The sequence below is a fragment of the Chionomys nivalis genome, chromosome 19 (genome assembly GCF_950005125.1).
Source record: "Chionomys nivalis chromosome 19, mChiNiv1.1, whole genome shotgun sequence".
NCBI classification, from domain to species: domain Eukaryota; kingdom Metazoa; phylum Chordata; class Mammalia; order Rodentia; family Cricetidae; genus Chionomys; species Chionomys nivalis.
This window is the reverse complement of record NC_080104.1, coordinates 22,089,710-22,102,506: the sequence shown is the minus strand read 5'-3', so window position 1 is coordinate 22,102,506 and position 12,797 is coordinate 22,089,710. Positions and strand designations below refer to the sequence as shown.

Sequence of the window (12,797 nt, the reverse complement as noted above, 5' to 3'; positions counted from 1 at the left end):
TTGTGAAGTTTGCTACCAACTTATATGTTGAGGACGTACAAATGATATACCTTTGACTTACAAGTTCTCTTTTGTGTAAGAAACATTCAGAGTTCACATTTCTATACAAAAATTTTATTAATTAAGCTATTCTTAGAGGCCCTACTTTAATAATTTAATACTGCTGGCCTAAGGCATAACTAAATGAAACAAGTTCTGTTATAGGATACTGAGGTGCCTTTCCCTAGAAACTCTGCTCTTTTTAATAAAGTGAATGCTACAGTCACTAACTTCCCTAAAAATGAATTTAACTATATTGATAACACCTAAATAAAATATAATATGATTATATTCTGTTTTTTATGTTTTGGTCCACGTTTTAATATATAATGTTTTCCTTTTATTTAGAATGATACTTTTGCTGATTTTGACTGCATGACTGATCGCCTTTTGGATGAGATCATACAGTATATTCAGATATATAGTTTAACAGTCTCAAAAATAAGGTAACATGTTATTACACAGTCTGTTCTTCTACTTCTGTGACTTACAGAACTAAACAGTCTGTAGTACTGTTCACCTAATCTGAAGTATAGAAACTGGGGCTGGAGAGATGACTCAGCTGGTAGCAGTGCCTGCAACCAAGTAGGGCAGCATGTATTCAAGCTGTAGGACCCAATGGTTCCAAGAGAGAACTGACATCCACATGGACACCTGGCACACATGCATACATATATATCCTCACAAAATAATTTATTTTAATAAAATATGGGGGACTATAACACTAAAGGAAGGGAAGGGGGAATATATTAGAGCCAGGCAGATTGGCTCAAGGTAAAGTGCTTGCTATGCAAGAATGAGGTTCTAAGTTGAAATTACCGACACCAGGTAAAAGCCAGGTGTGGTGTTGCACTTCTGTCAATCTGGTACTGGGGAACCAGAGACAAGTAAGTGAACTCTGGAACTTGCTTGTCAGTCGGCCTAGCCAGTTTGTGAGTTCTGGGTTCACTGAGAGATCCTGTCTCAAGAAATAAAGTAGAGAAAAATTAAAGAAGATAGTTGATGCCAGTCTCTGGTCTTTATATATGTATGCACACATATATATGTACCTGTATGTACATGCATACAAGCATGTATACATGCATTCACCACTAAGGACAGATTGTATTGTCTTATTATATAAAGTGTTCTGAATAAGCTTTATAAACAGAAAATAGATTATGGTAGCAGATACTATATCTGTGCCTTTCTTAAATAGTCCAGTATCATATAATCATATACAGTAGCTACAAGAGTCACAAGTTTCCAACAGATTGAAATATTTGAAGAGATGCAAATGCTAGTTACCTTGATTTGCTGATGATATGATGTGTGTGTGTGTGTGTGTGTGTGTGTGTGTGTGTGTGTGTGTGTTTTGGACTGCCACATTTCAACCCACAGATACATATAAATAGCACGTGTTAGTTAACATTTTTAAATTAGTTTTTCATAAGTGTTTTGGGGGTGTATATGTACATGCAGATACGCATGCATGTGTATTCACACACAAGGAAACCAGAGGACAGGTGCAGGTATCAGTCCTCAGGCACTGTCTGCCTTGTTTTTGAGACGGGCTCTCTTGTCATCACCAAGTAGACCAGACTGGCTGGTTATCTGGCAAGCACCTAGAAATCCACCTGTCTTTACAGAACATTCCAAATTCTTAGTATTTCAAAATAATCTCTGGTGTATCAGGTTTGGAAGGTTTCTTCTGGGTTTTGTTGTTGTTGTTACTGGTTTGTTTCTCTCTTTTAAAACAAATTGAGAGAAATCATTGTTTCTGTTTCTTTCTTACAGCTTTATTGGACATTCATTGGGCAACTTAATAATCCGTTCAGTACTTACAAGGCCAAGGTTTAAATATTACCTCAGCAAACTTCATACTTTTCTCTCTCTTTCTGGGCCTCACCTTGGCACACTCTACAATAGCAGTGCTCTCGTTAATACAGGTAAAAAGCTTTTTGTTCTCTATAAAAAAAATATGATATGGGCAGATATTTTAAATATAGTTTTAGAATTTTTTGCTGTTTATTTTTAGAGCCAATTTTCCCACACTTGAAGTCTCATAAAATGGAAGATAAACCTAGTCTACTTTGTTGTGTATATTAAATAAGTTAATAAAAAAGTTTTCAATGTTTGCTCACAGCTCTTTCCTGTGTGCTAGCCTGGCCATTTTTCTGAGTTCTAATTCAAGCTTAACTTGGGGACTGGAGAAATGGCTCAGCAAGTTAAGGGCACTCTTTGCTCTTGCAGAGGACCCGGGGTTGGTTCTCAGTACCACGTGGTTTCTCACCCAGGTCCCGAGACTCCAACAGGCCTGCATATGGTACACATGACTACATGCAGGCAAGCGTTTGTACTCATAAAATTAAGTACATTTTTAAAAAAATTTTAAAAGCGTAACTTCACCTCTTTCCCATTCCCGATCTTTGGATTGCAGTCAGAACCCCAGGTACGCTTGCACTGATACTCCTGTCTTGCCACTGTCCACCTCCCCGTGTACAAGCTGCATGCAGACCTCCATTGCTGAGTATGCCAGCTTTCTTGCATCTGTCTTAGTCCCATTTCCTATTGCTGCAATCAGATACCCTGACAGAAGCAGCTTAAGGAAGGAGGGTATAATTGGCTCATAGTTCCAGGCTGTAGTCCATCACTGGTGGGATCAGCTGGGCAGTGATATTTGTGGCCAGTTCATGCAGCATGCCTGTGCTCCGCTCCCTCCCTTTCACTCAGTCCAAGGCCTGGCTCCTCAAATGACACTGACCACGTTCAGGGTGGTCTTTTCCACCTAGGTTGATCCAATCAAGAGAAGAGCAGACCAGAGGGCTACATGGTAGGAAGAGAAAGCCTGCTCCCTCAAACTGTGTTTTGATCCCCCCATACACAGCACAGCATGCACAGATACACAAATGTAATAAAGAATTAAATAAATAACACCCTATTCTAGACAGTCCCTTCTTTATACTCCTTTCCCGGCAGCTATATAGCGTGTCAAGTTGTCAATCAGAACTGTCACAGATCCTCACCAAAAACACAGCTTTCTCCCTTCTCTTTCAAGAAGCTGCTGAGATTTATAGCTTACCTACCCTGTTATTTTTCTCTCAAATTCTAATAAAATAGTCTTCAAACCTCAAGCAAAAAAATTATTTCAGAAATTAGTCAAGGCAGTGTTTGTCAGAGGCTCCAGAAATTTTCTCCATTAAACTCTGTTTTCATTACCTCTTTATCGTATGAATTAATTGTTCTAGTCATTCTATTACTTGAAAAGATAAATATGTTTAATATATTATAGTTATTAAATAACTTTCTGTAGACTGTTAACTCGTTGGTTTTGGTTTGATAATGTTTAAGAGGAAACTATTTGTAAGAAATTAATCCGAATTTTCTAAAGATGTTAAAATAAATGATAAAGAAATTTTTTGTTTTCTTTGAAACAAGACACCATTGTGTAGCTGTGTCTAGCCTAGAACTTGCTGTGTAGACTGAGTAGACGTTGACTGCCTCTGCATTTTTAGCAGTAGGATTAAAGGTTATGTGCCACAGTGCCCAACCCATATAAACATTTTATTGAGATGTAACAGGTCCTTAGTTTGCCTACTGGTTGGTATTCTTCCCTTAGTTTTGTTTTGTTTTGTTGTTGGTTTTTAATGTGATAGTTTAATCAGATTCCCACTGCAAAAATAAATTTAAAATTTTTAAAAATCCAATCTGTGTCTCATTCCATTAATAAATCATTCCAGTTTCTTTTGTATCCCGTTTCCAACCAATAATTTCAAAGAACAGCCAATTCTTTATTTATAGTTTTACAAGAAATTATGAGGAAGGCTACAAGTGACTCAATATTTAATACTATGTAGCTGCTCTTGCATCTGGCAGCTCGCAGCCACCTCTAACTTCAGCTCCTGGGAATCTAATGCACTTTCCTGGACTTCGTGGGCACTTATACTCATATATATAAATATGCATATGTTTTTAAGACACATGCATACACCCTGACATACACAAAACACAAAAATTAAATCTTTTTGAAATAAATGCATAAATATGAAGCCAAGCAAGGTAGTTTGTGCCTGTGATCCTGGCACTTAAGAAGCTGAAGCAGGAAGATTATGAGTTTGAGGATAGCCTGCCTGGCCTTCATAGTAAGATACTATCATGGAGAAGAAGGAGAAAGGGAGATAAAGAAATTCTTAAATAACACTAGGGACAGCTCCACATGAACAGGATATGGTATGTTGGATTTCTTTCTTCTCTCTACTTTGTCCCAGCTTCCTCAGTCAATCAAATTTAATCAAAGATTTTTTTCCTTCATTTTTTTCACTGTTCCTTGTATAAAACAGGAAACAAAGAATTTAGAAGTGAATAACTCAAACTTGAAGTGATTAAGATTTTGTTTAATTTGTATTGTGATGAAGATTCCTTTAAATATGGGGTTCTGGGACAGGAGGAATGTCTTAGCAGTTAAAGAGAAAGGGTTGCTCCTCCTGTGGAGGACCTAAGTTCTGTTTGCAACACCAACATGGCAGTTCACAACTCACTGTCACTCCAGTGTCAGGGATCTGATGCCTTCTTAGGTTTACGTACCAGGCACACATGTGATACACATACATTCATGCTGGGAAATACTCTTACACATTAAATAAAGATATATCTTTCAAAATATATAACTATGTCTTATTTGTAATATAAAGTACTATTAATTACAGAATTTAAATAAAATTGAATTGTTATTAGAAAATGTTGACAAGTTGTTCATTTCAAGTGCTGTTTTAATTAGCCTACCATACCTTCACTGTAACTACCAATAGACTAAAAACTCAGTTCATAGGCATTGGATCTGCTGTGGTTGAGGCTTTCCTCCCTTTGCTTCCTTATCAAATGATATAATGTCCCCAAGTTTGTTCTTTGTATATTATTCTGTATTTTGTTACTAGCAGAATGAGCCACCATTAAGCTGTGGTTAATGTGTACTTGCAAATATGTTTAGAAGTGCTTGTAAATATCAGAGAGTAGAAGAAGTACTTTGCAAATAAGTTTTTATTAGCCAACAAAATGTTAATGTATGATGTGATATCTTTAAATGAGTAGATATGAGCATTAATAACTTTAGCATATATTACTCTTTCATATTTTCACATATCATATTCAACTTTCTAGGTCTCTGGTTTATGCAGAAATGGAAGAAATCAGGCTCTCTTTTACAACTGACATGCCGAGATCATTCAGACCCTCGCCAAACATTTTTATATAAGCTTAGTAATAAAGCAGGTAAGTATTTAGCAACAGTTTACAAGTCAGACTTATAAGCTAGCAGATTATCAGGTCTTTCTGGTGATGAAAATATATCATTCAGCTATAATTTGGGAAAGAAATAGCAGAATCTAATGCTAAGTTCTTAGATTAGTTTTTAATTTCTTACCAGGAGATATTGATAATCACCGTTCTCTCCGGCAGTGTGCAGAGTACTTTCTAGTACCATGAACACTAGTCAGTGGAAGTGCTAGACCTGTTGGAGTTACAGGTCTAGCACTCATTCAATTTATGAAAAATGTGCCCCCCCAAAAAAAAATCAATTTGCGAAGCCATTTTTTATTGTCAGAATCAAATCTAACTTAATTTTGATAAGAAAAATTTTATGTTGTGCTGGAATCTCCAGAAACTTACACCCTAGAGTTGTCCATAGTATTCAGATCTAAAACTGAGCCGGACAGTGGTGGCACATCCCAACACTTCAGAGACAGAAGCAGGAAACAGGTGGATCTCTGTGAGTTCAAGGCCAGCCTAGTCTACAGAGGTAGTTCTAGGACAGCCAGGGCTATATAGCGAAACCTTATCTCAGAAAATAAACAAAAAAATAAAAGCAAAAAATCTAAAACTGATGAAATATCTTGCCCTTACAGAGTAGGAAATGAACATGCTAGGACTGGAGAGAGAGGTGCTTCTCTGGTTAAGGGTACTTGCTGCTCTGGTTCAGTTCCCAGCACCAGCATGACAGCTCACAAACATTTGTAACTCTGGCTCCAAGGAATCTGATACTCTCTTCTGACCCCTGGGGGAGCCAGGCATGAATGTGTTATAGCATATATGCATGTGGTGAAATAGTTACACACAGCAAATACAAATAAATCCCCCCCCTTTTTTTAAGTTGGAAAAGAGCAAATTATTAATAGAAAAGGCTGAGATCTGGACATGAGTGTTCATCACCCTCTGCATGCCCATCCACCTACGGAGATAGGTTATCCAGGGAGTGACTATATTGGTCTGCAGACCTGGGCATCGGGGTATTTTCCTATCTGATGATGCCAAAAGCGGAACAAATTTGATTCATCAAATATGGCAATGAAGAAGGGAATTCTTTTTTTCAATGTTTTTATGAAATATATGTGTATATATGTGTGCAGTTGATTAATTCCCTTATAGATAGTTGGTTGTTTACATTACAGCTTGACTATTCTGTTTTTTCAACCTGTCACTCAAAACATGTGATAACATTTCATGAGGAAAGGGGAAGAATGGCCTTACTTTTGTAAACACGATTATCTATAAAGAGTGTTGCTGGTCTTTATGTAGGCCTAACCTTTTCAGAGTCATGGTCCTTGAGTTCCAAGAGAAAAAGAGATGTCTCCAAAGTCTTGCATTTATTTAGTCAACAGTCATCGTCACAATTAGCTTATCCTAAGACTCTGACTCAGCATAAAATACCAAAATTTTACTGTGAAATAGTATAGAACAAAACACCATGTCTGCATACTCAATATTACCATCATTTTGTTTGATAATCACATAAATTTTTATTTATTAATAAGCCAAATAGCAAGTTGAATATGATGATGTTAAGAAGTTAAATACTTTTTGAGTTCAATCACAAAAGTAACCCATTCTTTATAAAGAAAAAGTGTGTGGGAGGGTGACAAATTGTGACTGGATCACAGTACCCATTATTATTGTCACTAAGAAGATCAAAGCGGCTGGCAGTAGTGGCTCACTTCTTTAATCCTAGCACTTGGGAGGCAGAGGCAAAGAGATCTCTTTGAATTCAGGGACAGCCAAGGCTACAGAGAGAAACCCTGTCTCAAAAAAATCAAAAGAAAAAAAGGGAGGAAGAGAGGGAGGGAGGGAGGGAGGGAGGGAGGGAGGGAGGGAGGGAGGGAGAGAGAGAGAGAGAGAGAGAGAGAGAGAGAGAGAGAGAGAGAGAGAGAGAGAGAGAAAACTAAAGCATGTGTTCTCTTCCCCAAGTCAAATAAGCAGACTATAATGAGTGGTGATAGACAGGTGTTAAAAGGAAAAACTTAAGAAAAATGTTTAAATGATTTTAAATGGAGTGGTCTGGGTTTTTTGTGGAAGAATATGATTTTGTTTCTTCAGATTATCCATAAATATTGCCTTCTGGAAGGTAAGGCCATCATAGACTTTAGATTCTCAGTTTCCCCATGCCACCGTGCCAGAGTCATTGTCATTAAGTGCAGACGAGCATTGGTTCCCCTTTAACATAGCAGTTGCATACACTGAAGTGACTTTTCTGAGAGCAGCTGGAAATCTGAAGGACGGAATCATGATGTATTTTAAAGGTCATAAATATACTACTGCTGAGGAAATTTAATTTTATTTATTATGATACTAGTAAATGTACATCTGGTTAAGTTTTGTATTCTAATTCTTTGTTTTCTACCTTTAGGGCTTCATTATTTCAAGAACGTTGTGCTGGTAGGATCGCTACAGGATCGCTATGTTCCTTACCATTCTGCCCGCATTGAAATGTGTAAAACAGCTTTAAAAGACAAGCAGTCAGGTAATGAGTGCACAGACACTTCAGTGAGTGTGTGTGTGAGTGAAGTTTTCCCAAAATTTATCACCAAGTCATGTCTTTCCCTTTCTTCTCCTCCTCTTATCTAAGGCTAGTCTTCTCCCGTGTTTTGCATATTTTCCTCTTCTGCTGTCTTTTGTGTAATTAAAGTTTTTGCACTCTGCTGTCTAGAAAGTAATGTGAACTTTGGATCCCCCTCTGTTGTTGTGCTTGGTTGTTATGGTAGTGCTTGTGCTTAATGTTTTTCTGTCACCACTTAGGTGAAGATGGCAGCAAGGATGCCGCTGTATAATACCACTGAGTGCTCTTGGTTCCTTTGCTGCTTGTGGCATCAAAGGTAGTTGAAGCTGCTAGGCAACCTCAGTCTTGTTTGCTCATTTAGTTACTAAAGCTCAAAGATACTTCATGGGTTATGCAAAGTCACTGTTGACAAATACAGGCTTAAAGTAAGCATCGGATCTTCTACCTCCCAGCATTGTCTTAGCTCCTTTTTAGACACTTGAACCTTTTCTTGTTGCACACCAGCTCCTTAAGGTAAGGGCTTTTAATTTGCATGTGTATTGGCAGAGCCTAGCATGGTACTCCCTGTCACCTTACTGTGCCATCAGAATAAGTTGAGCCTATATAAGGGAAAAATACAAAAGCTATTCAGATGGATAGCCAAAATGAAATAAAAGTCTTTTAACCATGAAGTTCTGTGCTAAAAGTCTTCCTTTTTAAACATACTGTGAAAACCAGCAGGGACTCAGAAAACCAGTGTGACTCCCAGTAAAACCTAAGAGGAAGCAAGGTTATGAAAAGATTTGATTGTAGTTTCTTTGCTTTGTGCTTTTTCTTTTGTTAACTTATGTGTTATTAGTCCTCTTTTAAATGCCTGTTTCTTTGCTTTATTCTTCTATATACGGTTTCCTTCCTGTCATTCCTCAGTACTAATTCTATTTCTGAAACATGAGATCTACTGTGCTTAAATTGCCTGCTTTCCTGAGAACTTTAGCTACTTATAAGGAGTATAGAAGCATTATGAGCAATATTTTGTACCTTATACTAGTTTGTATACTTATATATGTACAAACGTGATATATCTCGTCTTTGTCTTTTTTACTTAACATGACCTGCTAAATCCATTCTAAGAATTAACTAAAGAAGGAAGGGAGAATAGGAGTCCAGCTTTGAATTAAAGCTGGTTCGGGGTTTTGTCTGGTTTGCATACAAAGAAGTGGGTTTCATTCTGTCATTTTTGTGCCTTTATTCTTATCTACGCCCCATGAGCCCTCTCCCACCCTTCCTCTCCCCTCTTCTCTCTCTATGAAGCACATATTCCGTTATTCTCATTCCCTCCCCTTCCCGTCTGACCTCCTCTCGCCTCTCATAGTTTCCTTTCTGAAAACAAGATTAAGAAAATGTGGCGCATATTCAGCTATAAAAATGAATGGCATCCGTGTGAAATGGATAAATCTGCGATCACCATGTTAAATGAAATAAGCCAGGTTCAAAAAGAAAACACCATGCTTTCTTCACATTAAAATATAAGATAGAGAGCAGGAAAAGTGGAGGACTCACTTTAAACTTAAAAGTATGGGGTAGAGCATTGAAAATGCTGGCTAACCACAAAAGCACACTCTTCAAGCCAACTCAGATTGTTCTGACAAGAGGAAGTTGCTGTTCTTTGTCAAAATATTGTAGAAATGTTATCTGCCATACAATTATTTTTAAAGTACTTGCTACAGTATAAAGTATTTTATTTTACCTTATCAAAATATTTTGTCATCAGCTATTTTCTTTGCTTAGCAAATTATTAGTGACTAAAGTTAAAGAAAACTGCTTTATATGCATTGTTCTGAGTTAAAAATGGACAAATATAGTATATAATAAATTTGAACTGGCCAGGTAAGGTATTATGATTACTAATATTTCCTATAAAATAATCTCAAAATAATAGCTGAAGAAAAGAAAATGATACTTTTCTGCTTTATGTGAAAATAATATAAATTTTATAAATTAGAGGGAAGTTGACAGACTTTCAGATATGCAAATAATTTTCCTTTTTGTCTACTTTATAGGACAAATCTATTCAGAAATGATCCACAACTTACTTCGCCCAGTTCTGCAAAGCAAAGGCTGTAATTTGGTTCGATACAATGTCATTAATGCCTTGCCCAACACGGCTGATTCGCTCATCGGGAGAGCTGCACACATAGCTGTTCTCGATTCGGAAATATTTTTAGAGAAGTTTTTCCTGGTTGCTGCCCTCAAATATTTCCAGTAGGACAGAAGCATCATTAGAGACTTACCAATTACCTCATTCAGCAACGATTTAAATAATGTATTATAGTGTGTAGATGTTAAGTTCTAAGACATATTTATACCTTTTTATATGGAAGATAATTTATATCATCCATGTGTAGAGCCTTTTAAACATCAACTTTACTTTCTAGGTAATGTGGCTGTGCAATATTTTTTTAATTTTATCTTTTTACTTTTCTATTTTTCATATGTTTTGCTACTTAATTAAGTATTTCAGTGAAACTTTGAGCCCATATGTATGTCTGATCATTTATTATTGGCTTCCACAATTGTTATTCAGACTACATTACGTTAAAGGCTGTTAGGATAGTATAGGATTTTAAATTTTCTAATTTGGGGCTTTTAGTGGACAATAAATTTTACTTTAACACTTTATTCTGTTTTAACTGGAAATAAAATGGCTGCTAAAATGTATTTTTGAAATCAACCTCTTTAATCCTAAAATATTAACTTTACATTTCCTCAAACCAGGTGGTTCATACATGCCAATGTTTTAAAGGTTTTCTATAAAGTCATTATTGTTGCTATTAAACGTGTCATGCTTATTAAAATATATTCTTACTGGTCATTTCAACATTATTTCTCATACTGACTTTTATTCTTGGACTTTTCTTGTTTATTAGGAGCTTATAAAGATTTCTGAATGCCCTCTGCCTTGATTTTGTTGGATTTTGTTAATTTTAGTAATGTTGCTTGAATTTCTCACAGCAGTTCTTTAACCCTTTTCATAGAGTTCCTTCTATGTAATAATTAAATGTTGAAATTTATGAAATACTTTTATGAATTTAGATAATTTTTAAATACTATTAAAATGTATCAAGCTAAGAGTCATGTAAATAGAGTTAAAATTGAGAGATGATTAACTTTACATGTTTGGTGATACCGATGCAGATGTTTTTGATATATGGAGATGTTGAGTCTTTTGACTTTACAAACGGTGCTGAACAGCATTCAATTCACTACCCCCTCCTGTTTTATTTGTGAAAATAATAATGTGCTACAGGTGGATGGAAGGTCTGTTTACATTCACCACTTGTAGTGGGCAATGGTTTTTGTTAAGTCTCTATTATGTATAATTGGTGCATGTTTATTTTTAGTATGTAAATTGCCTCTGATGTTAATAAATGAGAAAATGCCTTTCTGAAGGAATAGCAGTAACATTTGTGATGTTTTTCTTACTCTTAGAATTCTTGGAGATGCAGCAGTGGCCTGTGTAATACTCTGTGAACAGAGGATGAGTTATACAGTGGCATATCCATCCATCATCTATGTGTCATAGGCTAATACCATCTCAGTTTACATAGCATGCCCTGATATTGCACAACACCCTGATACCTTCTTAGAATGTGTCCTCACCATTAAGTGATAAGTGGCTGCCTATGCTTTCATTCATAAGTAGATATACTAGGGCTGGAGAGATGGCTCAGCAGTTAAGAGCACTGGCTGTTCTTCCAGAGGACCTGAGTTCAATTCCCAGCACCCACATGGCAGCTCACAACTGTCTGTAACTCCAGTTCCAGGGCATCTGACCCTCACACCAATAAACATAAAAAAAAAAAATAATAAAAATAAGTAGATATACTAATCTTTCATATTCATCAAGTACTGAAAAGAATTTCATTGATCATATTTGATAACTATTTACTTTTTAAAAGTTATTCAAGTTTTTATGAGTTGAACTAAGCATTACATATACCAAAGTTATTATAACTGGAAATATAAATATATCCGTTATCAGCCACATATTTTTGCTATATATTTTTCATGTTTGTATAGGTTGGTTTTCAGTTTGAAATATGGATCTTCTTAAGTTTAAATGCCTTCTGCCTTGACAAAGGCCTCATTTATAATCATATTAATCATATTTAAAGGAAACTTACTCTCAGGATCATAGTTCACTAGATTTTGATCATTTCAAAACTATCTTAATGTAATTATTTCGGTGATTTAAAATCTAATGTTTAATTTCTGATTTATCAGGAAAATTATCATGTATCATTTACCTCCATAAGGTGATATTCCCAAAGAGCGGGACCATGATTATCTGACATGGTACAGTTGACTCGCAGAATGAATCTTATCAGTGTGTGCCAGAATAGTTCTTGGTTGCAAACAGTGAATGGTTATGAGTAACTTAACACAGAATAAAAAAATTCATTGAAAAAGTAGCAGGTCCCTCGAAGAATTGAAGAAAAGACTAGAGAACAGGATTGGATGACAAGCCAAAGGGAAGTGAGATCCACACTCCCATCTGAACCCTGACCCTGAGAAGAGTGAAGGAAGATATGTATACTTGCTGTGTGTGTGTGGGGGGGGGGGACTTTTAGAACTGGCTTTCAACTCCGCCCTCTAGATTCAGTCTGGTGGGAGTACCAGGTGACCACAGCCAGGTTTTGTGCCAATGTTAAGGTCATGAAGGACAGCAGATGTACCTGACCCTCTGAGTTTTCAAAATAGGAAAGGGCAATTCTAACAATAATCCTGCTTTTCTTGCAAAGTATCACTTTAGCTTTGTGAAGACTTATAGGGACTTCCTGAGTAGTGTGGTCCAGTGAAGATGTTTAATTTTCAAAACATAACTTGGTCCAGAGCCCTAGCATAAACTGTCGTCTCTCTAGCTGGAGTACCTTGGACAAATTCTTTGATTTAAAACAGTTATTTAAACCTCATC

General features: G+C 36.4%; 1 protein-coding gene across 15 annotated transcripts in view; it reads left to right on the top strand.

The window, feature by feature from the left end:
* Positions 1-11,266, top strand: part of Fam135a (family with sequence similarity 135 member A) — a 75,680-nt gene extending 64,414 nt beyond the window's left edge. For all 15 annotated transcript variants that reach the window (XM_057794317.1, XM_057794312.1, XM_057794311.1 and 12 more), the window contains 5 exons: positions 388-485; positions 1,816-1,967; positions 5,176-5,286; positions 7,694-7,807; positions 9,883-11,266. In XM_057794317.1, the coding sequence (XP_057650300.1) occupies positions 388-485; positions 1,816-1,967; positions 5,176-5,286; positions 7,694-7,807; positions 9,883-10,088 (681 nt within the window). In that variant the 3' untranslated portion in view covers positions 10,089-11,266. The remainder of the gene's footprint in view (positions 1-387; positions 486-1,815; positions 1,968-5,175; positions 5,287-7,693; positions 7,808-9,882) is intronic.
* Positions 11,267-12,797: the final 1,531 nt, after the last annotated feature.